This window comes from Hippocampus bargibanti, linkage group LG18, assembly GCF_051943395.1.
Source record: "Hippocampus bargibanti isolate YZ-2025 linkage group LG18, ASM5194339v1, whole genome shotgun sequence".
NCBI lineage: Eukaryota > Metazoa > Chordata > Actinopteri > Syngnathiformes > Syngnathidae > Hippocampus > Hippocampus bargibanti.
The window spans coordinates 10,640,009-10,667,697 of NC_142751.1; the positions used below are offsets into that span (position 1 = coordinate 10,640,009).

Sequence of the window (27,689 nt, forward strand, 5' to 3'; positions counted from 1 at the left end):
AGTGATGGGAATTTCGGCTCTTTTTAGAGAGCCGGTTCTTTTGGATCGGCTCACTCTTTCGGCTCCCATATCGCTTCTCAGTTTTTTTTTTGCATCTTAAAATTAATTCATTCACTGCCAGACAATGTGCAATAATAATAATAATAATAATAATAATAATAATAATAATAATAATAATACATTTCATTTATCAGCGCCTTTCAAAACGCTCAAGGTCACTTGACAGGATAAGTTTTTCCGTGGGTGTGCAGTGGCAGCCACACACGCCAGTGTTCATTCAACCCGGAAATAACTCAAATAGATATAAAGCTAGCTAGCTAATAAATAGCTAGCTAGATAGCTGGATAGCTAATAATAATAGTCATCATCATCATCAACAATAATAATAATAATAATACATTTCATTTATAAGCGCCTTTCAAAACTCTCAAGACACTTTACAAACGCGGGATATTTTTTCTGCGGGTGAGCAGCGGCAGCTACAGACGCCCGCGTTCACTCAACCCGGAAGTAGCATAAAGTAAATAGATAGCTAGTTAGATAGCTAGACAGCGAGCAGATAGCTAATAGATAGCTAATACATAGCATATAGATAGCTAAAGAGCTAGCTAGAAAAATGTGTCCACTTGTTCGTGGTGTCACCCCAAGACGTTTTGCATTGCTGGTGAATAAAAACAATGGCTTCAGATTCGGAGAATATGCTTTCTTGTTACTCATCCAGTTATGAATATGATTCAAATAGTTCTGAAGAGGAAAGCATACATGTTTGCAATGCATTAAAGAAGTCCTTCCGTCTCATTTTGTTGCATCTGGAGAGATATGTAGTGACAAACTCCTTCGTACTCACCGTACCCAAAAAAGGCAGAAGAGGGCGACAAAGCGCCGTGTAAATTGTCTCCTGGGACGTTTTGTAAGCAAACATCAAATACACTGTAGAAGTCTTGGCGCAACACACAACCATCACGTTATTTATGTGTTTTCCTTCTAATTTCGCCATCAAAACGGATCAACACGAAGTTTTCAGACCAAACAAAGTACCGCAAAATGCATTGAGGTGATGCAAGGTATGTCCTTTCTCAGTCAGGGGCGTTCCTTCAGTGACGTAGGGTGAGGACTCGTCACCAACTCAAAAACAAGACTTCCTGAATATTCAGTGTGAGTCTTAAAATGTAAAATATAGCTATATGCCGTGGAATCTTTGTAAAATACGCTCAGTAGAAGTCATTTGAAGCCATTTTACAAATTATGGACACAACTTGTCCGGAGACGTCGGTTGTCCGTCGGTTGTCCTTTAAAGGAGACATATTAAGCTTTTTTTTTTTAACTATTTAAAATCGGGTATCTTAACTCATTCACTGCCATTCGCGAATTTATTTGGGAATTGAAAATATGACAGAGCGCCATTCCCAAATATATTGATGGAAGGACTGCTACAATGCGTCTTTTTTACGGTCAGGGACGTTCCTTCAGTGACGTCATGTCCGCACTCGTCACCAACTCAAAAACAAGGGAATATTCAGCGCTAGTCTTAAAACGTAAAATATAGCTATATGTTGGTGGAATCTTTGTAAAATACGCTCAGTAGAATTTGAAGCCATTTTACAAATTATGGACACAACTTGTCCGGAGACGTCGGTTGTCCTTTAAAATATTGAGACATCGCACTCAGGGGTTTTGTACTGAAAAGATTCCATGGTGGATCTCAAACATCACCTGACCTTTTTTGGAACCCCCAACCCCCATTCAGCTCTGATAGCACCATCAATATTATTGCCAGGCTTCATATTTCTGTTTATTTCCACCATGTAGCTACTCAATCATAGTTTTGGCAGTTTACAGCTGGTGTAATTGCATTGACCTTCACATCAAACGCGTGTAGTATTTTTTTTTTTGCGGAAGGATGAAGTAATGTGTCCTGTTCTCCTTCCAGGCTTGGGTCTGAAAAGGCCATATGATGAGGGAATGATGGACGACAAAGACCTCATCAAGAAGATGAAGCGGAATCTGAGGAGAGGTGAGCGATGGAGGGGATGGCGTGATTCCTTGTTTTGCTTTCGAGATGAATAAACATCCTCTTGGCCCTGGCATATTGCTTGCACATCCTCTTGGCCCTGGCATAAAAAAAAAAAAAAAAAAAGCTGCAAAAACATTGCTTTTTTTTTTTTCTTTCCGTCCTTCTGCCCGTCTGCCTCTTTTCTCTTCCCTTTTTTATTTTTAGCCACCTTACATCTCTGGCCTGCTGATCAATAATATCGATTGGCAGCGTTTTACCAGGGCACTCTACCAGCCCGCCGTCTGTCCTCTGTCGAGAAGATAAAACTGTTTCCGTCGCAGGCAGACAGGCTTTTGTTTTTTGTTTTCTAACTGCTTCCATGAAAAATAAGTTGCACTGAACGTTTTGGGATATGATGATGCTCGACTAGATGCAACTTGCTAGAAAACAATAGCAATGGATTGAATAATAATAATAATAATTATTATTATTATTATTATTATTATTTCATAATATTATTTTATAATCATTATTATTATTATTATTATGATATTAATAATAATAGTGCTAATGATAATAATGCTAATGGTAATAATGCTAATGATAATAATAATAATAATAATTTCATTTATAAGCACCTTTCAAAACTCTCAAGGACACTTTACAGTCACATTGCCTTTATTAGTCTCGCAGTGGAGAAATTAACATTTTACAGCAGCAAAGTAATGAAAGGAAGAGAAAAGGAAAGGAAGAAGTAGATGAAAACTAAACTACAGGAGTTGCTGTAAAGATAGCCACTCGCCATCTTGATTTCAAAAGAACAAAAAAAAATATGACACAACGACTCAGTCATTCAATCTTAAGCACTTTCTGCACCCTCTTTGTTGCATGAAGCAGTTGTAGATGAAAGAGAGGCTCAAAGTGTCCTTTTCACCAGTGGATCAGGGACATCATGGTGAAATGTGCACGTCTGCTACACGCTAAATGTTGAAAACAAATATGAAGCTGTAGCATACATGGAGGAAAAGAAAATGTCACACGTACTGTAAATCCGCTTCAATTCCAAGCCGCGATCAAGCAGATTTTAGTTGTTTCAAAAAGAAATGGATAATAGTCTGAAAATTGAAGTATATAACCGCTCACATTTTCATATCAGGTCGTATCGATATGTAACGCGGGTGTGTTCACACCCATTTTTTTTTGTTGTTGTCTCAGTTCTGGACAGCAAAGCCATCGACTCCAACCAGCCAATGAACGCCCTGATGCGGTTGAACCAGATCCGTCCGGGTCTGCAGTATCGCCTCCTCTCCCAATCGGGTCCGATACACGCCCCCGTTTTCACAATGTCCGTAGACCTGGATGGGAGCATCTATGAAGCGTCGGGTTCCTCCAAGAAGACCGCCAAGCTCCATGTTGCTGTCAAGGTAACAAAACTGTTATTTTATTTTATTCTATTTTTTTCTAGTGTATTCTATTTTATTCAATTTTGCGTTGTTTTGTTTTTGTTTTTTGTTGTTGTTATTATATTTCTTTTTACTTATTTTGTTGTATTTTTTGATTTATTGTATTTATTTTTCTGTATTTTTTAGTTACTTGTTTGTTTAGTTTTTCTGCTGTTCGTTCCCAAACAGACCTTCTATGATGTTATTTTATTTTTTTTAATATAGGTTTTCAATGTGTGTGTGTTGAGGTGGGCAAATCCATGTAATCCTAAAGTGGTCGTGAACAAAAAGGATCTCCGGAGCAAAGAGCGGGGATAATCCGCTCACTGCTTCATTCCCATAAAAGGCTTTCTCCCCGTCTCTCTGTTTTCTCTTCTCATCCTCTCTTTCTGTCTCTCTCTCTCTGTCTCTCTCTCTCTCTCTGCATCATGTTTTGACCGTATGATCTCTTCATCAGTAAACACACTCACCCAGTGGGTCTTTTTTCCTCCCTCTCTGCTTAAAACCAGGAGGAGATGGAGGCTGTTGTCGACTTAGTTGGTCAAGGCAATTTCATTCGAAGCCTAATCATGGTCCATTGGCCTCTGGACTATAGGTTTCATTTTCCGACACAAATGCAGTTATTTTTCATGATATCAAATGTATGACATTTACCAAAACAGAAAGTAACACCTTTTATTACCTTTCGCTATGTTTTTTCCTTTAATCTAGTTTTTTTTAAAGGACAACCGACATCTCCGGACAAGTTGTGTCCATAATTTGTAAAATGGCTTCAAATGACTTCTACTGAGCGTATTTTAATAAGATTCCACCGCATATAGCTATATTTTACGTTTTAAGACTCGCGCTGAATATTCAGGAAGTCTTGTTTTTGAGTTGGTGACGAGTCCGTACGTGACGTCACTAAAGGAACGCCCTGACCGAAAAAAAGACACATTGTACCTTTATGACGTCAATGTATTTTGCTGTACAGTGATACCTTGGTTTTTGACCATAATCCGTTTCAGAAACCTGTTCGAAAACCGATTTGTTCAAAAACCGAAACAGCACTTTCCATTAAAATCAATGTAAAAAAATCTTAATCCGTTCAAAGTCTAGAAAACAACTTTTTAACTATGTCATCGCATAAACCGCATAAAAACTTAATGCCCAATTCATAGCTCATTTTTTTGCAGAGTTTGGACACTTTAACTCATTGTTATTGGTGTTTTGCATTTGTATAATCATACTGTGTGTTTTGGGTATTTTAGACACCGTTTTAGATAACGTTTTTCTGATGTCAGTTAAGAAACAAAAAAGTGACGTCGGTTGTCCTTTAAGATTACTGTCTTCCTATCATTTACAGGTTCTCCAGGCGATGGGCTACCCTACCGGTTTTGACTCGGACCTCGACCCAATGAGCTCGGACGAGAAGTCCGACGGGGAAGGCAAGAGCGAGACGTCCTCGCACACGAGCAATAACGCATCACACTCCTCGGACAGCTCCAACACGCTGGAGGTGGGCTTTGAAAGCAACGCCGAAGCGGTCACCGGGGAAAGCTTGTTGATGACATCACCATCGCAATCACGCCGCCATCTCTCCTTAAGATGTGTGCGTAACACCCTCAGGTGCGAACTCAGGGCCCCATACTGACGGCGAGCGGGAAGAACCCTGTCATGGAGCTGAACGAGAAAAGGCGAGGTCTCAAGTATGAGCTCATCTCGGAAAGCGGAGGCAGTCACGATAAGCGCTTTGTCATGGAGGTGCGTGTCCTTTGCAAGAGAGCGCCTGATTGAAGGAGGACCCGTACAACGAGGGTTGCAAAATTGTGTTTTCACTCTTAACTGGTTGCTTGATGAATTATTTGGGGGGGGGGGAAACTTGATCTCTCAGGTACAAATTTTTAAACCGAATATGCTATTAGCAGATTAGCTTCCAAATGTGTTTATATGCATTTATTTATTTATTTATTTATTATTCATTATTTATTCATCCGTTTATTTGCATTTACATGCATACATCCATTTTCCAGACTACTTTATCCTCATTCGTATCCATTCGTCTTCATTTATTCATTTATTTATTTATTTATTTATTTATTTATTTATTTATTTATCCATTGTTTGTGTATTTATGTATCTGTTAATTTGTTTATCCATTTATCCATCCATCCATTTTCCAGACCACTTTGTTCTCATTTGTATCCATTTATTGATGTATTTATTATTTTATTAATTTATTTATTTATTTAGTTTTAGTTAGTTAGTTATCCATTGTTTATTTATTTGCCCATTTATTTGTTTATCCATTTATCCATCCATCCATTTTCCAGACCACTTCGTTCTCATTATTTTCCATTTCTACATATTTATTGATATGTATTTATTTATTTTTATTTCTTACCCATTATTCATTTATTTATCCGTTTATTTATTTGTCCATTTATCCATCCATCCACTTTTCAGACCACTTTATCCTCATGAGTATGATTCCACCATTTATTTATTTATTTATCCAATTATTTGTCTATCCGTTATGGATTTGCTCATTTATCCATTTATTTGTTTATCCATATATCCATACATAAATTCTTCAGACCACTTTATCCTCATTAGTATCCATGTATCCATTTTTATTTTTGACAAATTTTAATTAATTTATTCATACATTTATTTTATTTATTTATTTATTTATTTATTTATTTATTTATTTATCCATTTATTTGTTTATCCTTTTATCCATTCAGCCGTTTTCCAGACCACTTTATCCTCATTAGTATCCATTTTTGTTTGTTTGTTTTCTTGCTTGCTTGCTTGCTCACTAAGGCTTATCGCATGGTCATCAATAGGCCTCAGATGGGGATAGAAATGAAACACAAGGATGAAGGTCAAAGACGAGCTCGTACTAGCGCTGAATTAGCTCATAAAGTGTTATACTACACACACACGCACGGAGGAAGCAATTCTTCCCTCACGTGGTCAATCAGTCAAGTTCTTTTCATGGAGTGAGAAGTCGCTGTCAGTGAGGCGTGCTGTTTTCTGACATGCCTCAATGCTCCGTTGCTCTGCTGATTGATTAGCGTGCCTGTTTTGACAGCAGGGCATCGCTAAGCAAGTGGGCCTGCTCCTTCAGACCAAACTTGAGTGGCCGGTTGCTTGTTTGGAAACTGGGTAATAATTAGCTTTGACGTGAAACTAAGCGCTGATTCTAAGTCTCTGTGTACGCCAGGTAGAGGTGGACGGACAGAAATTCCGTGGGGCGGGCCCCAACAAAAAAGTAGCAAAGGCCAGCGCGGCTTTGGCCGCCCTGGATAAACTCTTCTCCGGTCCCAACGCGGCTGCAAACAAGAAGAAGAAGCTGCTGCCTCAGGTCAGGATTGCACAACCTTGGATGACCTCAACAGCCAAATCGGTTCGTGAAAGGTTATTGCATCATCTATTACAACCACAAATACCATTTCCGATACCCAAATGATATTATTCGATGAAAAGGTTTCTTCAACCATCATCTGTATGTCTTGGTCTTGGTAGTTTTGCTTCTCAACCGAGAAGCTTAGTCAGCGAACCAAAATTTTGCTGGTAGCTCTGGAAGTTTAGTTCGCTGACGAAGCTTCTCGGATGAGAAGCGAAACGTCTAACACCTTCAAAGAAGTACAGATGACGGCTGAAGAAACCTTTTCATCGATGGACCACTCCTGTATCACTGAAAGCTTACACAGAAAACATGTGATTACAGTGATACCTCAGTTTACGAACCCCTTGGCTTACGAACTTTTCAGTTTACAAACTGTAAATCGGTGAAAATTTAACCTTGGCATACGAACTATTTTTTGGGGGTACACACGGAGCGCCACAATGAGTGAAGTGTCGTTCACGAACGAGCCCGTTCTCCTAACAAGGAAATGGGAGCAGACTTTTTTTGTCCTTTATTCCCCGCCTCCAGTCTTAAAGCCGCACGTGATTGGTCAAGAACGCTGCAGACAGAGAGAGAGAGTTAGGCCCTTTGTGTAGTTTTAAGGCTTAGAAAATTAGAAAGTACAAAATTATGTTTTACGGGGACCTAGGAACAGATTATTATCATTTTAATTGTTTCCTATGGGAAATTAATTTTTGGGATACACACTTTTCACCTTACACACTTTGTCTGGGAACCAATTAAGTTCGTAAGCCAAAGTATCACTGTATTTCACTGCCGTTTAGTAAAATTGCATAATTTCCCCCTGCAAAACTGATCATCTCGCGCAGCGCGGTGAACGGAAATCGCTGTGATAGTCCAATGCGTTTAGCTCAGCGTGATCGCACCCTTAACTCACAATTTACTGTAGCTCACAGATGAGGCGTCCATAAAGCGGGCCGTTGTACCGCCGTTCTGCCGTTGGCGCTCTCTAATTGGCAAATGCCGGCGCTCTTTTGTTTACGTGAAAGCTAATTCTCCATGAAATCTCCATTGTGTCCCGCCACTCAGACAAAAGGAGCTCTGGCTGCGGCGGCAGCGGCCTCGGCCGTAGCGGCTCAGGTAGCCCAAGGACGAGGACGAGCGGCCCTGGCGCGAGGAGCTTTTGTCAGCGCCGCGGCGCCAGGATACGTAACGCCAGGCAAGTCTTTTGTTTTTTCTGGGTTGCTTATTACAGTGATAGCTGGGTTTACGAACCCCTTTGGCTTACGAACTTTTCAGTTTACAAACATTAAATTTATGAACATTTTACCTTGGCATACGAACTATTTTTTGGGATACACACGGCGCGCCACAATGAGTGATGTCGTTCGCGAACGAGCCCGTTCTCCTAACAAGAAAATGGCAGCCGACTTTTTTTTGTCCTCTATTCCCCGCCCCCAGTCTTCAGTTTAAGGCCACGTGATTGGTCAAGAATGCAGCATTGAGGGTAGGTGGTTTAAACAGTAAAGAAACAGGCAGACGACAGAGAGAGAGTGAGAAAATGGATAGAAAACTGTGAAATTTGGACTTGTTTCAACTTTGATAGTTCAAAGGCAGAGTGTAGACTGCAAGGTTGAAATTCCCATCAATCAGGCTCCACCAATAACCCGCACAAGCCATCTGTACACTTGATTCAAAAAGCTAGCAACCCAGCTAAACAGAACACAATTGATGAGAAACAAGGTAAAATGATCACAGAGAAAGAACCTACAAGGATCATTCCTCAAGATGGTGAAAGAAGAAGGCTACGTTCCTCAAGTGTTTAATGCTGATGGCCACTCCATTCCATCGACCATCACAAAGGTAAATAAAACAACTTCATTATACAATACAGTTTATTTAATTCTAATACCATAGCACATTTATTCTACATAAAATCATGTTTTGTATATTTTGTGTAGTTTTAAGTCTTAGAAAATCAGAAAGTAGAAAATTATGTTTTATTGGGACCTGGGAATGGATTATTCTCCTTTTAATGGTTTCCTATGGGAAATTTATTTTTGGGATACACACTTTTCACCTGACACACACTCTGTCTGGGAACCAATTAAGTGAGTAAGCCAAGGTATCACTTTACTCCGTATCGATTGAAATCAGTTTGTGCAAGTGTGCGATCTGATCCTTTTCGTCGACTCGTAAACAGGCTTCGGAACACCCTACGCCTACAGCCCGGCCGCAGCCGCAGCTGCCCCAGCGTACGGTACGTAAGGTTTTATCCTTTCCTGCAATTGCAACGCTAACTTCTCTCTGTCGCTTTCAATATTGAGTCGTTTCACTCAACAGCATCTGCAATCATTCTCACAGTTCAAAGGTTTTCTCCTCATCTGCCTTTGACTCTTAAAGGACAACCGACGTCACTTTTTTGTTTCCTAACTGACATCAGAAAAACGTTTTATAGCATCTAAAATACCCAAAAGCATGCAGTATGATATTTTAGTCAAATGCAAAACACCAATAAAAATGACTTAAAGTGTCCAAAATCTGCAAAAAATTTAGCTGCGAGTTGGGCATTTTCAGAAAGTCCCGCCCCCAGTTCGTGACGTCACGCCAAGACGTCTTGCATTGTTGGAGAATCAAAACAATGGCTTCAGATTCAGAGAATATGCTTTCTTGTTACACATCTAGTTATGAATATGATTCAAATAGTTCTGAAGAGGAAAGCATACATGTTTGCAATCGATTAAAGAATTTATTCCGTGCCATTTTGAGGCAACATTGGGGGGAAATGTCTCACCCAAAAAGAGGCAGAAAATGGCCACTGAGCTGTTGTGAGGAATGAATCAGCCCGTTTCCACAGGCTGATAAATTCCTTCCATGGAGCTTGGTCGCCCTTTTCTGGCGGCTTTTTGGTGCAATACTAGGTTTTCAGACCAAACAAGTACAGCAAAATACATTGACGTGATGGAAGGACTGCTACAATGTGTTTTTTTTCGGTCAGGGGCGTTCCTTCAGTGACGTCACATAGGGACTCATCACCAACTCAAAAACAAGACTTACCAGAACATTCAGCGCGAGTCTTAAAACGTAAAATATAGCTATATGCGGTGGAATCTTTGTAAAATACGCTCAGTAGAAGTCATTTGAACCCATTTTACAAATTATAGACACAACTTGTCCGGAGACGTTCGTTGTCCTTTAACATCTCAACTCTCCTTTTGAACTTTTTCAACTTGGACCAATTGATTAAATGTCGATCCAGGGACTGTTAGCTTTCTGTCCGGCGTGTGCGTATTTGGCGTTTTGGTGTGTTAGATCTTCAAAAGAAATATGCCCTTTAGCTCAGTGTCCACTCGCCACTTGATCTTCAGCCAAGCGCCGCCGTCTGACTTTGTAGATCAAAAAGGGACTTTATGAATCTTAAAGGGAAATTAAAGCCCCGCCGCAGCTTATCTTCAAATATATGATCTCCAAGACAAGGTATAGGAAGTCGCGATGGGTGCAGTAATCGATGAAATGAAATGATGAAACAATGGTGACTGTATGACTTGGCTTCAACCACCGGAGGCGCTGTTGAGTCCGTTGTAGCTAGAAAATCCATTTAAACCACTACCACTGCACCTGCTGTTTTTCCATCATATTATTTCATATTTTTTGGGCTGTGATGTCTAATATTTATCCACTCGCTCCTGCTTGTTTACTTGACTCTGAGATGGAACATTTTATAATATTAATAATAATACTTTTTATAATAATAATACTTTTAATAAGCGCCTTTCAAAACTCTCAAGGTCACTTTACAGTCACAGGATACGTTTTTCTGTGGGTGAGCAGCGGCATAAAGCTAGCTAGCTAGCTAATAGATAGCTAATACATAGCTAGCTGGGTAGCTATATAGCCAGCTAGATAGCTATATAACTAATAGATAGCTAGCTAATAGCTAGCTAGATAGCCGGCGAGATAGCTATGTAGCAACTAGCTAGCTCGCTAGATAGCCGGCAAGATAGCTATGTATCTAATAGCTAGATAGCCAGATAGCAAATAGATTTAAGAAATGCAGTTATGCCTTTTTGCGTAACAAAAGTCAACATTGAGGCAGGTAGAAGCAAGTGACAGCACATAACCGACTAATGGTTGGAGCTATTTTGGGTCTGCGCTGCTGTCATCTTTTTTGTTTACCGTCGATTAGTCGAGTGCGAGCTACTGAGTGGAGCAGGCCACCGTCGTCGCGTTAGAGTTGCTAATTATTTCCTCGGGCCTCGTTGCACTCGTGTAGAGAATAGAGATACGCTCGTAAGACGCCGCACTCGAGTTAGGAAGCCTTGGTTATGACTTGGCATTGGGCTTGATTTTTTTTTTTTTTTTGTTCAGGGATTTAGAATTCAGTTTCCTTTTCTGATGGCGTCGCACTCCAAGAAGCAGGATGTAGCTTGCTAGCATTGCTTCGAAATAAACCGTCGATGAGATGCTAGCATGCATGTGCTGATACAGTTGTGCCACTACCCCTTGCTAAGGTCCAGTGTAATAATGATAGTCATAATGTTGATAATAATGATTATAATAATGATGATAATGATAATAATGATGATGTTCCTGATGATAGTAATGATAATAATAATAACAATAATAATGATAATATGATAATAATGATGATTGTAATGCTGATAGTGATGATGATAATAATGATGATAATAAAAATAATGATGATTGTAATGATTATAATAATGATGCTAATAATGATGATAATGATGATAATGATAATGATGATAATAAGGATAATCGTAATGAGAATAATGATGACAATAATGATACTGATAATAATGATAATGATAATATGATAATGATTGTAATGCTGATTGTAATGATGATAATAATGATGATTGTAATGCTGATGGTAATGATGATAATAATAATGATGATAATAATGATGATTTTAATGATGATGATAATGATGATAATAATGATGATGAAATGATAATGATGATATGATGATGATGATGATAATGACAATAATGATAATGATGATCATCATAATAATAATAATGATCATGATAATAATGATGATTGTAATAATAATAATAATGATAATAATAATAAGCCCTAAAACAAAAGGTGATAAAAATCCACACTGGCAAAAATACAATCCTCCTTTTTACTGATTCATTTTTGAACTTTTGATAGCAGCGAAATCACTGGCGATTGATTTTTTTTTCCTTTTTCGAGTCGTTTTGTCAACCTTCATCACGTCTCATTTTGAACTTTTGAAAGGTGCTAGCGTCACGTAGCCTTCAAACCGCGCGCACGTCGGACGACCATCGCCGTGATGATGTCCGAGTTGGACAGGAAGTCAATTTCACTATCCGCCGACGAGTTGACGGCGGTGAAAATTAGGATTGCGCTCCTGAGCCTGCTGAGTCGCTCGCACGAAGAAACACTTTGATCTTTGCCATTCTCAACTTTAACCCCCAACCACCTCGCCCTGCTTTCCGCCGCTTGGGGATGCGCCGCCACTAACCTCCCGCTACCTGCCGGCAAGGCCTACTCAACCACGGACGTCTCCGACCTACGTTGGCTTTGACGCTCACTCACGTCGAGCTCTTCTCATGTGTTCCCCTTTCAGGTTTACCCAAGAGAATGCTTCTGTTGCCCGTCATGAAAGTACCCGCCTACCCCGTCCCCCACTACCACTTCTTTTAGACCAGCAGACGCGTAAACCAAACATTGTTTTTCTGCCTTTTTCTGTCTATACACGCTCAAGATGCAAAATTGCCATTTTTTTTTGTACATTATTGTTGTTATTGTTATTCCCCCAAAACATACTGCAGGTTTAACTTTTGAAGTTGAAAACTTGAAGGATTTATACTGTGAATTTGTATTTTTCGTTCATTCTAAATTATATCTGTTGTTGTTCTTTGCCAGAGAGAAGGAAGGGGGTGTGCTTACATTTGCAATACGTCACACGTATTCTCTGTAAAATATAAAATGATGATTTTGTGAAGGGTTGTTTTGGAAGAATCATGTGGAATAAAGTTTATTTCCTATAAAAGAGGAATGCTGACTGGAGTAATTGATTTTTTTGTTTGTTTTGTTTGTGCAGACAAATGAGGTCTAATGACAGCCACATAATTCATTCTTAATCGGTGATACTCCTGCCTAGTACATGCGTGGGGAATTTCAATCTTTTACGTTAATCCCATGACATCCCATTCAGCGAGCTGACAGAGATGGAACCATTTTTGCGGTTTTTAGTCCAATCCCACATTGCGTATTCAGCTGCACGATCTCATTACCTCTCATGGATTAATACTTGCCAGGTGTCCCACGCGGGGCATCGCAGCAAGTGAGCGTCAGGCTGGTGTGTGTGTGTTTGGGATTGTCATTTTTTTTCTTTGCAGTAACAGCAGTGGCAAATGCCAAGTCACTGGCGGTTCTGAATACTTAATGCATTTGTTCCTGATTTCAGTTATGACATTTATATCGGAACACTCCACACAACTTTTATTGCCGAACGGATTATTTTGCCTTCCTTTTGTAACATTGCAAAATATGAAAGGAATTGTTAGCTTCAGTGAGGACTGAAATGAGTTCGGGTTCGAATGTGAGTGTAAGTTGTTGTTTGCTACGAGACAAACAAGAGCAACATGGTTAAAAACTGTCATTCCATTTCCATATTTTAATCTATTTATATTTATTGATATTTAAAATGATCACACCCAAATTCCATTAGAGCTTTTTTAAATTTAAATGGATAAAATGTCACCTTGCAAAATATTGACATGTATTTATTTAATTATTTGTTTATTTATTTGTTTTAATATATTTGTTTATATATAATGTGTATATATATATATATGTAAATATAGAAATAAATAAAATAGACGTATGATATAAAAAGTAATAATAAATAATAAAAATACATTTTGTATATATATATATATATATATATATATAGTGTGTGTATTATGTGTGTGTGTGTGTATATATAGACATATATATATACACACACACACAATATATATAAATATATAATGTATATATGTATATAATGTATGTGTGTATATATATATAATATATATATATATGTGTGTGTGTATGTGTATATACAGTAAAGTCTCGTTATATCGATATTCAAGGGAGTCCGAAAAAATATCGATATAACCGGGACTATCGATATATCCGACCCTGTTTGCATGTAGTTTTCTCCGTGCGTGCATAGAAATATTATCGATATAACCGGGACTATCGATATATCCGATATCGATATAACGAGACTTTACTGTGTGTATATATATATATATATATATATATATATATATTGCTTTATGTTGATTGTTATGTGAAGCTCTTTGTTCCAGCTGCAACTGTTGTGAAACCGTTATATAAATTAGAATGTATTGTATTGTATCTAAAATATATAATTATATATTTTATTTTTTTGGGAGATGAGGGTGGGCCTTGAAATGTCGCCACTATAAATGCCATCCTAACATTCCTCCTGGTCCAAAGTCTCAAGATGTTTCACTATTCTGTGTTTTGTGTGTGTGTACGTGTATGTCGTTCCAGGGGGTCTTTTCATAGACAATCCTTTCTACCAGCCACGGACCCTCGCACCCTTCATCATCCACCTGGGCCCCCAAGATCTCTTCTCTGACTTCTAGAGGAGATGCCAGGTTTTTCGGATCGTCCTTTTTATTCTCACCTGGTCACACGTTACTCTGCGACGGCTCACCTTTCCTGCCTGTTTTTTTTTTCTTCTTTTTTTCGGGGTGGCCTTCCTCTTCTTCCTGCTGCACTAGCATTTCTAAACAGGCAGCAGAATGTGACTTGTCCTCTTTTCGTCTAGGAGGAGGAGAACAAGGAGGTGGATGGGATTATGGGGTGGGGGAGGGGTTGACATGACCCAAAAAGCAATACTCGCATATGACGAGAAAAGCGTGACCGCCCCCCGGGGGGTGGGGGGGGGCTTCTCTATCAAGCAATAGCAATACACACAAACTCCTCTCTTCTAGAAGAATGTCCGGCGACTTTCCGCGGCGTTGCAATAGCTCACCTTGATTGTATCCAAATTGTGTGTGCGTATTTGTGGATATGACACACACACATATATATATATATATATATATATTTAACTTATATATCAACAAACAATGCGTGTTGACAACAACAATAACACAATGTAATTATGTAAATACATTTTAAAGGATAACTTATTGTTCATAATTATTTTAGGATGACGCAGTGACATGTACGTGTAATAATAAATAAGGCACTATAGCTTTCTTCCAGTTTTCTATACACGAGAAACCAATACAGTGATACCTTGGCTTACGAACTTCATTGGTTCCCAGACAGTGTGTAAGGCGAAAAGTGTGTATCGCAAAAATTAATTTCCCATAAGAAACCATTAAAATGAGAATAATCCGTTCCCAGGTCCCCATAAAACATAATTTTCTGCTTTGTAATTTTCTAAGACTTAAAACTACACAAAATATTTTATTAATAATAAATGTGCTATGGTATGATAATTAACTAAATAAACTGTACTGTATAATAAAGTTGTTTAATTTACCTTTGTGATGGTCGTTGATTGCTTGATGGAATGAAGTGGCCGGTTTCATCAGCATGAAACACTACAGGAACGTAGCCTTCTTCTTTCAGCATCTTTTATCACTTGTAGATGATTTCTCTGCGATAATTTTACCTAGTTCCTCATCAATTGGTTGCAAATAGCTATTGGTTGATAGCTTTTTGCATGAAGTGTACAGATGGCTTGTGCGGGATATTTGTGGAGCCTGATTGATGGGAATTTTAACCTTGCAGTCTACACTCTGCCTTTGAACTATCAAAGTTGAAACGAGTCCAAATTTCACTGTTTTTTTTATCAATTTTGTCACTCTCTCACTGTCGTCTGCCTGTCTCTTTAATGTTTAAACCACCTCCCCCCACTGCTGCATTCTTGACCAATCACGTGGCTTTAATCGAAGACTGGGGGCGGGGAATAAAGGACCAAAACAAGCCGGCTGCCATTTTCTTTTAGGAGAACTGGTGGCAGCTCCGTGTGTATCCCGAAAAATAGTTTGTGTGCCAAGGTTACATTTTCATAAATTTAACATTCGTAAACCGAAAAGTTCGTAAGCCAAGGGGTTCGTAAACCGAGGTATCACTGTATTATCTTTCGCCATTATTCTTATTAATCGACACTCTAAGAAAAAATAACGAGGCTCCTCCCGTTTCCTTCTGTGACTTCAATCTGAGCCTAATGCCACGAGGTGCTCACTTCTTCTTATCAGCAAATCGGACAACCACACACACATGCACGTAGATACACAAATACACTTTTCTGTGAGAAAGCACATCTTCTGAAGCCTCACCGCTGGCAGGGAATGCTCTTTGTTTGTTTGTTTGTGTGTACTCATCTATGAAACATGTCCGGTCAGCTTGGAGCGGAATTTAGCTCGCTCGTCTTCATGCGCTAAAAGCACACCCAGACGTCGCAGCACGGAATGACTCGGTATTGAACTGGTCGCACATCAGGCTTGTTAAAGTAAGTCATTAGGAGTTTATGTTGCATTATTATCTCATTCACTGCCAGACATGCAAAAAATGTGTCCACTCCAGTGCCAGGGTTTTTGTCATTTTAATCAAATTCCAGGATCCACAGATTATTGAGTTCTAGGACTATATACACAGTCAATACAGCGTTTTAGCATCGAAATGGACAGACGGACATACTCGAAACGCAAAATGGTCAGTGGCTGTACTTGGACACTTTTGGGAAGATTGAGTGTGTTTTTTAAAGGACAACCGACGTCTCCGGACAAGTTGTGTCCATAATTTGTAAAATCACTTCAAATGACTTCTACGGAGCGTATTTTACAAAGATTCCACCGCATATAGCTATATTTTACGTTTTAAGACTCGCGCTGAATAGTCAGGAAGTCTTGTTTTTGAGTTGGTGACGAGTCCGTACGTGACGTCACTAAAGGACCCCCCCCCCCCCCCCCCCCGACCGACAAAAAGACACATTGTAGCAGTCCATCACGTTAATGTATTTTGCTGTACTGTTTGTCTGAAAACCTTGATGTTGCACCCAAAAGCCGCCAGAAGAGGGCGTCCAAGCTCCATGGAAGGAATTTATTAGCCTGCGAAAACGGGCTGATTCATTCCTCACGGGAGCTGGTCGCCATTTTCGGGTGCAACATTCCCCCCGCACGTTTGCCTCAAAATGACACGGTGCTGTGTCATTTTGAGGTGAGGCATGCTCTGGTGCTGTTCGGTTGTGTGCTTCCGCCGAAGATCACTCCGCCAGCCGTGGTGGGTGTGTATTATGAAAATAGTGCTTATTATAAGGTTTAATTTTCATAAATTTGACATTTGTAAGACAAAAAGTTTGTAAGTTAAGGTGTTTGTAAGTTGAGGTCTCACTGTACAAAAGTACCTCCAGGGTCAGATCGGGTTTAAAACTGCCCTATAAACGTTCAAGCATTGGTAGATGGTTTCAATTGGCCCATGAAAGTCGGACATCTTACATTGCTTGTCTGTGGCAAATCAATGAACAGGTTTTCATTTTATTATTAATTTATTTATTTTTCTGATTGGCACCGAGAAGCCAAGGTTGAGGACAGCTTTGAACTTGATTTTGTGGAACCTGACCTTTTCTACCACTTCAGCCCCCCCGCCCTCCCTTCTGGCTCCCCTCTGCCCTCTCTCCAGATGGCCTCCATTAATGAGACAGACAGTGAGCAACCTCCTCATTTAGCCTCCGGGGTCCAAAGTCGCACGCTAGCCGTCACCCATGCACTCTATTTATCCATCCAATAAGATGTGTCGATACATGTTTTGATACAAGCGGTCCAATGCCAATCAATTTAATGAGGTAACTCTCCATTTGACAGGATGTGATACGTTGCATTTCTTACTGGAAGTAGACGATCATTTTGATGTTATTATAACTCATTCACTGCCATTTCCGAATTTGGTAGGAGGGCGCGGGGAGGGGCAAAAAAGGTCAGGTAATGTTTAAGATCCACCAAGGAATCTTTTCAGTACAAAATCCCTGAGCGCAATGTCACAATATTTTAAGTGATGTATCATTTGCAAACGAATCGGCTCTAAGAAACCGGCTCTTTGAAATTAACGGCTTAAAGGACAACCGACACCATTTTTTGTTTCCTAACTGACATCAGAAAAACGGTTTATAGCATCTAAAATACCCAAAACACGCAGGCTGATTTTTTTAGTCAAATGCAAAGCACCAATAAAAATGACTTGGTGTGCTAAAACTGCAACAAAATGAGCTGCAAATTGAGGATTTTCAGAAAGTCCCGCCCCCAGTTCGTGACGTCACGCAGGGACTACTTGCTACTCATCCAGTTATGAATATGATTCAAATAGTTGTGAAGAGGAAAGCATGAATATTTGCAATCGATTGAAGAAGTTCCTCCGTATCAATTCGAGCCGTCTGGACTCTAATGTAGCGCCCAGAAAATGCACAAGATGGCGCCTAAGCTCTGTTGGAAATGGGCTGATTTGTATTATGGGAATTTGTGTCAACTAGTATCAAATAGTAGTCTTGGTGCAACACACAACGATTCACCATCGCGTTATTTAAGTGTTTTCCTTCTAATTTCGCCATCAACACAGATCAACACGATGTTTTCAGACCAAACAAAGTACCCAAAATGCATTGTGTCGCTTTCTCGGTCAGGGGCGTTCCTGACATGACATCAAGTCAGGCATCGTCATTAACTCGAAAACAAGACTTCCTGAATATTCAGTGCGAGTCTTAAAACGTAAAATATAGCTATACACGGTGGAATCCTTGTAAAGTGCGCTCAGTAGAAGTAATTTGAAGGCATTTTACGAGTTATGGACAATTGTCCGAGGGTGTCGGTTGTCCTTTAATGGGGAGCCGCTTATAGTAACCGACATTTTTTTTGCTATCGAGAATGAACAAGGACGTATTCTCGTGCGTTCAAATGCAGCCACTGATCATGTCAAAGTAGCACGCACGGTCGCCAACTTTGGTAACCACTGAGCGTTTTCCGACTCCTTGCTGGCCAGTCGAAATAGATCGCAAATAGATGCGGCATCACGTTTCACTTGCACAGTTGACCAGAATAACTGCGGATCATATCATTTTCCCATGTGTGTGTTTGGGGGTGGGTGTTGGAGAGTATATCTACACACTGCACACACACACACACCTATGTAGCCAGACACACACATGAAGCATGTTGTTGCATAAATACCTGCTGGTCAAGGTTCAATATTTGGAAGTATGGAACATTTACTTTGGGGAATGTACACGATGTTGTTCTTGTGATTGTAGAGTAGAATGTATTTACTCCTAGAGTAAACAAAACATATTAATACAACCTATACAATATATGGACACATGCACATGCATATATATACAGTAAAGTCTCGTTATATCGATATCGGTTATATCGATAGTACTGCTTATTACGATACTATTTCTATGAACGCAAGGAGAAAATTTACATGCCGCAGGATCGGATATATCGGTAGTCCGGTTATATCGATATTTTTTCCGACTCCCGAGAATATCGATATAACGAGACTTTACTGTATATATATATATATATATATATATATATATATATATATATATATATATATATATATATATATATATATATATATATATATATATATATATATATATATATATATATATATATATATATATTTACATACATTTGGGTGCATCACTATTATTTTCTTCTGTTTTTATTTCCAATATTTTGACAAAATTTAGTGTCTTATGAGCTTGTAAATATGTTTTGTTTTGTTTTGTTTTTTTTTTTTTTCAAAAGAAAAGCCTTTGACAAAAAATATAACAAATAAAATAAATAAATATGTGAAAAATAAATCTATAACCATTTTTCTGATGCTGCCTATGAAACTGCAAATATGCGATATTTAATCCTCAGAGTTGACTTAATTTATGAGAATGTGCCGAAGGAGACAATAATGGAGGTGGTGTGCGATGGGATTGTGCTGTGTTCACTGTTTGGTAGCAAAACGTTCACAGCAGTGCTGCTTTGCACTTTGTCACTTCATTTATGCTTGTGGGAGTGAATAATAAAAGAGAGAAAGTGCTGATTCATTTTTATTTGAATTTGTGTGTGTTAATTGTCAAGTAGTTGCATTAAAACAAGAAACAAGAAAAGAATGTAAGAGAATTGTTTTTGTATGTATATGTTTATATATATGTATATATAAGTTTATATATGTATACATGTATATGTATATACATGTATATGTATATTTATGTTTATATGTATGTATATATTTGTTTATATATATGTGTATATGTATATACGTATATGTATATCTATGTATAGTTGTATATGTGTATATACATATATATATATATATGTATATATATGTGTGTGTGTATATATATATATATATATATATATATATGTGTGTGTATATGTATGTATGTGTATATATGTATATGTATGTATGTGTATATATGTATATGTATGTATATGTATGTATGTGTATGTATATGTATGTATATGTATGTATGTGTATGTATATATGTATGTGTATATATATATATATTTTTTTTTTCTAACATTTTAAGAACATAGATGGTTTGGAAGGGGGGTAAAAGGAGCGATTTTCATACAACAACTAAATCCTTCATTAAACCGGTGTGGTGGGGTGAGGTTCAATTTGGATAGTTTGTACAACAGCCTGCTTAGGCAAAATAGGATTAGTAATACTGATGAGGTGATACCGGTGGAAGTGGGGCAATCAAGCCAGTCATTAGTCAGAACAATAGGGACAATCAGTGGAGCTGCAGGGAGTAGTTCTCTGCTCCCCCCCAACCTGAGAGCAGGGACCTATCATAGCAGAGTCCGTCACCGCCATGTCTGGACAGTAGTGATATATATAGGGCCTAAACTACCATTAAGACTTTAATTTGCTGACGAAGTTTCTTGGATAAGAAGCGAAACGTCCGACACCTTCAAAGAAGTACAGATAACGACTGAAGAAACCTTTTCATCGATGGGTATCTGTAGATAATTGAGTTAAACACCCTCACCGTGGTAAAAAAAATGCGCGGCACACACGTACATACAAAGTTAGAAGACAATAACGCTGCGGTATTGTTGGAGCCACAGTTGCTGCAATAGTCAAAAACGTGAGCAATAAGGTTAAGATGTCTGGGGAATTTATGTTCCGCAAAGCACTGTTGTTTATCAGCACATACTGTATATTGTATATATCTGTCACTGCATTGTACAAATGACAAGAAAAAACAAAGAATAATAAAGAGTCTAAAATTGGGTGTGTGTTCAGGACGGGTGGGTTAGTTGGAGTTCCTATAAATGGGATTATTAATGCACTTAATTAGATTAAGTCACTCTAAAAGAAACTGCGAGCTTGAGAGCACATGATCATTGTTCTGTTCTGCGATATTCCATTACAACCTGGAAATAACCTTTGTTGCTTGGCAGACACAAAAGGGGTCCAACTATTTGTATAGATAACGCTAACATTTTCCAAAACTTCCTGCCTTTAACTCACTACCAGACAATGTGCAAAAATGTGTGCACGCCAGTGCCAGGGTTTTTGTCATTTTCACTCAAATTGCAGGACATTCAGAATATTTAGTTTTTAAGACTACATAAACATTCAATGCAGTGTTAGAAACCTTACTCTCTTGTTTACTCAGAAAAAGTTAATTCCTAAATTATATAGTTCTGTAGTTATCTGAGCTTGAAATCGGGGCGCCTGTACAAAATTGACACGGATTGCAAGGTGGTGGTCGACCCCAAAAAAAGCAGGCAGGTGGGAGGAGCAGGGTAGACGTATTTGACAAATTGTATTAAATAAAGTCAGCAGGAACAAAATCTCAAACACCAAAGTAAACAGAACAGAAAGGTCCAAAGTATCAAACAAAACCATGAATAAGACATGACATGTTGAAACAAACAATGACTTGACACTAAACGGTTGTCCCGGGAGTCCTTTTAACTGCCATTGAATAAAACGACCAACAGCAGCTGCAGGCGGGGCCTTTAAAACATTGCCAGAGGTCTGACCAGCGCTTTATCCGCACACCCCGCAAAAAAAAACCAACAACACACAAAAAAAACAACAACAAAGGGCGCTCCACGTCACACTTTTCAATCGAATAAATTCGAGAATGGCAGTGAATGAGATAAGCAAGCTTCAGAGACCTTAAGTAATTCTCCCAAGGATGAAGTCACATACATAATTGTATTTTATTTATTGCTTTCTATTTGTGATTGTATTTTATTTGTTATAGTACATATGCTTGTCTGTGACTGTAAAGTATCCTTGAGAGCTTTGAAAGGCGCGTGAAAATAAAATTATTATTATTATTATTATTTTATGGTGAAAATTGGCATTGAGGCTGGATAGCGAGCTAATAGCTGGCTATCTATTGGCTGTATAGCTGGCTGGCTGTCTATTACCTATCTATCCAGCTGGCTATCTATCTAGCTGGCTATCTATTGTCTGTCTATCTGGCTGGCTGGCTATCTATTAGCTAACTGCCTGGTTAGCTGGCTTTTTATTAGCTATCTGTTAGCTGGCTAGCTATGTATTAGCTCGCTGGCTAGTTGGCTGGCTAATAGTTAGCTAACTAACTATTAGCTATCTATTAGCTGGCTGGCTATCTATCTGGTCGCCATTTTCTGCCTCTTTTTTGGTGATACATTTTCCCCCAATGTTGCCTTGAAATGGCACGGAATAAATTCTTTAATCGATTCCAAACATGTATGCTTTCCTCTTCAGAACTATTTGAAAGGCGCTTATAAATGAAATGTCTTATTATTATTATGACTGGATGTGTAACACGAAAGCATATTCTCCGAATCTGAAGCCATTGTTTTGATTCTCCAGCAATGCAAGACGTCTTGGCGTGACGTCACGAACTGGGGGCGGGACTTTCTGAAAATGCCCAATTCGCAGCTCAATTTTTTGCAGATTTTGGACACTTTAAGTCATTTTTATTGGTGTTTTGAATTTGAATAAAAATATCATACTGTGTGTTTTGGGTATTTTAGATGCTATAAAACGTTTTTCTGATGTCAGTTAGGAAACAAAAAAAGTGACGTCGGTTGTCCTTTAAATCACCCGTGGAGTCGTAATAACCTTCACCTCTACCCCTGCTGAGTTAATGGAGTAATACTGAGTGGTTGCATCATGACACAGTAAAGAAAATCCATCTAATGTATGCTGTGGTGGTAAAGAAGCTCAATAACTAACGTCAGGAAAAAATCCTCAGGCAGAAAATATCAGTGATTATCATTTTGGATTCATGCATGGGAACAACAGTCGCTCAATAAAACGTGCTTGTTTTTCATCAATATGGCTACTGATGCAAAATCCAGAGAGCAACACACAGTTATGCCAAATTTGGGCATTTTCCATTGTAGTGGAAATCATCCGGCCCGCAGCAGCCGTCATAAAATCATATAACGTCTAGTCTGTATGTGGAATTAATACATTGGGCAGTAGCGCTATTACCTGCGTGGGTCAAGTGCTGCCACCTAGAGGCTCAATTAGGAACAGCAAATTAGTATATGAGTAATTGACTGAATAAGCGTCTATTTTCTAAAATGGCGACAATTGAAGATGTTAATTAAAGTCTTATAAAATGAAGTTAAGTAAATTGTCAACTTCTAATGTCAATTCAATTTTGAGATTTTTTTTGTAATTCACTAAATAATAACAATAATAATACATTTCATTTGTAAGCGCCTTTCAAAACTCTCAAGGTCACTTTACAGTCACAGGTTAAGTTTTTCTGTGGGTGAGCAGCGGCAGCCGCACGCGCCAGCGTTCACTTAACCCAGAAGGAACTCAAATAGATAGAAAGTGAGCTAGCTAGCTAATAGATAGCTAATAAATACCTAGATAGCCAGCTAGATTGCTAATAGATAAATAGCTAGATTGCTAGACAGCCAGACAGATAGCTAATAAATAGTGAATAGATAGCTAGCTAGAAAGCCAGCCAGATAGATAGCCATACAGCTAATAGATGGCTAACGAGATAGCCAGCCAGCAATAAGACCCCCATTTTCTAAAATGGCGACAATTGATGATGTGAAACTCTTCACAAAAGTGAAGTTAAATGAATTTTCAAATTCTAATGTCAATTACAGTAAAGTCTCGTTATATCGATATCGGATATATCGATAGTCCCGGTTATATCGATACTATTTCTATGCACGCACGGAGAAAATTACATGCAAACAAGGTCGGATATATCGATAGTCCCGGTTATATCGATATTTTTGCGGACTCCCTTAAATATCGATATAACGAGACTTTACTGTATTATTTTTTGAGTAATTGACTGAATAAGACCCCCCATTTTCACGTGCTCGGTGCTGCCACCGAGAGGCTAGATTAGGAACAGCAATCGATTAGGAACAGCAAATTAGTATATAAGTAATTGACTGAATGAGCCCCCCATTTTCGAAAATGCATACAATTGAAGATGTTAATTAAAGTCTTTAAAAAAAGTGAAATTAAGTGAATTTTCAACTTCCAATGTCAATTCAATTTTGATATGCATTTTTCGAATGAACCAAAACACATGTTTAAGATCGCTGAAATTAACATGAAAAAAGCAAATGTGAAACACAGAATGGCTTGCTGAAATAAAATGTAATTAATTGCTTTTATATGTAAAGACTGTCCGCCAAGGTTGCCCCCCACCCTACATTTTTAACACACCAAATTTGGCCCCCTTTGCAAAAAGTTTGGATACGTTTTTTTTTAAGCAGACAGCCAACATCAGGAGCTCATATATGATCGCATGATGGGAATAGGCGGGGCGGCATTGGGGGAGCGAGGGGAGGGTGTGTTTTCAGGAAGTAATCATGCATGATTGAATAAGAGAGCAAGTTGCAGGAGTAACATGACCTTGGGTTAACAAAGCGCAATGGAAAAATACACTCAGGTGGGCAAAGGGAATGGATGGATGAGGGAGCAGGAGGCAAGGCGGACTGAAGGATCAAGTTTGACGCAACGCCTGACGCCTTGTTGTCACGCTTGTGAGCTGCAGCAAACATACAGTGAGACCTCAACTTACGAACTTAATTGGTTCCCAGACAGAGAGTGTAAGGCGAAAAGTGTGTATCTCAAAAAACATTTTCCCATAGGAAACCATTAAAATGGGAATAATTCGTTCCAGGGTTTCCATAAAATATACTTTTCAACTAAATAAGCCTTAAAACTACACACAACATACCATATTCTATGTATAATACATGTGCTATTGTACTGTAATGAAATAAATACACTGTATTGTATCATAAAGTCACTTTATTTACATTTGTGATGGTCATTTATGGCTTGATGGAATGGCGTTGAAGGTCGAAGGTCAAAGGGAATTGCTGTTTGGAAAGAGAGGTGCATTACATGAGGACTGTAATTAAAGAAATAAACTGTGCTGTAAAATAAAGTTTTATTTACCTTTTTGATGGTCGTTGATGGCTTATGGAAGGAGAGTCACCTTCCACAAGGACTGTTGGTAACTTAACCTCTGGTGCTGTTTGGTCGTGTGCTTCCGCCGAAGATCACTCCGCCAGCCGTGGTGGGCGTGTATAATGAAAACGGTGCTTATTATAAGGTTTAATTTTCATAAATTTGACGTTTGTAAGACGAAAAGTTTGTAAGTTAAGGTGTTTGTAAGTTGAGGTCTCATTGTATCTTGTTCGTAAGGTGGGGAGCGTCTGTATTGCAGAAAGTTACTTGTACAAGCAAAGAGGCAGCTGGAGCATCGTTAGTCACAGCGCTTCCTATCATTTGTCCCAGATGTTTTTTTTCCCTCATTAGCGTGTGTCTGACATGACTGTTTTTTTTCCTCGCAAATCAAGAGTGAGACAAGGATGGCAGCATGTACAAAGGTCAGATATTTATACGTTACCGAGAACACCGACACGCTTAACGCCTATTGTAAATTCACTAGAACACCAAGTGCGAGACGCTAGAAGGGCACATGCTCTAACAGCAGCACGCTAACCTGTAATTTAAAATTCTCATTTTTATTTATTTATATATATATATATATATTATTTTTTTTTTACTAAAATGGATCTGCGATTGTTTCAGGAGCTGTGATGCAATCATTACGGTTGCACCAAAAATCTTTGATAGATTCAATATGTCCATATTGTACAGACACCTCCCTACTTAGGAACATTCACGTCACGAACAACGGTAGATGCAAACATTTTTCTAGTAACATATACAGTATTCTCTCCAGTTGTACATGCTATATCTTTATATAGCATGTATTTTATTAACTATTTTTTTTCAGGACAAACCAATACAGGTTACTTATACAAGCCTTAAACATAGTTATATAAACTTTAAACATACTTATATACGCTTTAAATACATTCTGTACAAAATATAGCACTGAAGCAACTTATGAATGAATTCAATTTACAAACGACCATTCGGAAACGTGCCTCATTCGTAAATTGGGGAGTGTCTGTACATATTAAATCCCAAATATATATTTTTTTCTACACTATTCATGAGCTGCGGTCGTGTCTCTGAAGTCCTCCGGTGTTCCCTCATCGGAGGTCAAACATGCCATTGTCAAGCATTTAATACACAGAACAATAATTCTGTAATAGCTTCTTATTAATTATGCAGGAATAGTGCCAAAGAATGTAGATTAAGAAATGTAATTACTTGCAATAATGTTACAGGAAAATAAGATTATTACAAACATGAAGTTGCTATGGGGTAAAGCCATTTTTAATACATCAATATAACCCCCATTCCTCCATTCTGACAATATTATGAAAACAGACCATAAATCAGATTTCAGTGTGTGTTTGCCAGCTAGGCCTCAGGTCATGTTTGCTCATAATTCTCGATGAATTATTGAAGGCTTTTTTTTTCACCAAGGTAAAATTTTGATGCATCCGCGCATTGCACACAAACACCTCCCCTCCCCCCACGACAGAGTAGAACAAACACGAGCTTTCATTCCTGGAAATGACTTTTGAACAAACGGTGAAGGTGAGTCGTAGTCCCAAATGAAAAATCCAGAGCATCTAGTAGAATCGCTTCCAATAAGGCAACACATCCACCATGTCAAAAAATAACAAACAAAAAATGGCAGCCCAGCCTACAATGATATCATCAAACACACGAGGCCCCAACCAACGGAATAAGCAAATTAAACAGATGTTATCTACGATGTGCTCAGTACTTACTCAATAACATTCATTTATAGAGATGTTAGAAGTGTTAATTATGTACAAATAGCAGTTAATTGAAAGTGGGTGAAGATCATTCCGGTGTTTCTGCATCATAATTGTTTTTCCATAAACACAATGCTAAGTATCAGCACAGCATGTTTAGATTAGCTAATATAAATGAATAAAACATGTCGGTTTAAAAAATAGATTTGACTGTCCCTTTAAACGTTGTTAAAAGAACTCAAACTCAAATGACTTTTACTACAGCTGAAGACACATAATTGAGAGAAAACAAGAAGGTATTTGCTGGGTGATAATGCTTTCTATTTGGGTGGCTGGGACAATTAGCATATTTTTGTGACTCTCATATTGTATTGATCTATCTGCCCGTCTGTCCATCAAAACTGATTCACCAATTATGAATATTTTTGATAAATCCTGGGTAATTTATATACTGTATGTTATTTGGGTAAAATATGAAAACACCCAACGCTTGTCTGAGATGTAAAGCCTGAGTACAGCATATTTATGATTGGATATATTCATATGTGTGAGTGGGACTATGAAGCTTTTTGAATCCAGTCCATGAAATGTTACTGTATTCATTCGGCATCTATTTTATGGAAGGCCAAAAGTAAAATTCGCCTGGATAAAATGGGATG

General features: G+C 38.4%; 1 protein-coding gene across 3 annotated transcripts in view; it reads left to right on the plus strand.

Annotated features, from left to right (window-relative positions):
* strbp (spermatid perinuclear RNA binding protein) overlaps window positions 1-19,376 on the plus strand; it is a 68,602-nt gene extending 49,226 nt beyond the window's left edge. The window contains exons 11-18 of one of the 3 annotated variants that reach the window (XM_089020333.1): window positions 1,931-2,014; window positions 3,209-3,417; window positions 4,781-4,933; window positions 5,044-5,178; window positions 6,644-6,826; window positions 7,880-8,009; window positions 8,994-9,050; window positions 14,351-19,376. In XM_089020333.1, the coding sequence (XP_088876459.1) occupies window positions 1,931-2,014; window positions 3,209-3,417; window positions 4,781-4,933; window positions 5,044-5,178; window positions 6,644-6,826; window positions 7,880-8,009; window positions 8,994-9,050; window positions 14,351-14,445 (1,046 nt within the window). In that variant the 3' untranslated portion in view covers window positions 14,446-19,376. Of the gene's footprint in view, window positions 1-1,930; window positions 2,015-3,208; window positions 3,418-4,780; window positions 4,934-5,043; window positions 5,179-6,643; window positions 6,827-7,879; window positions 8,010-8,993; window positions 9,051-12,407; window positions 12,862-14,350 lie in introns of those variants that run through there. The other 2 variants (XM_089020335.1, XM_089020334.1) reach the window with 2 other exon arrangements.
* The last annotated feature ends 8,313 nt before the right edge of the window (window positions 19,377-27,689 follow it).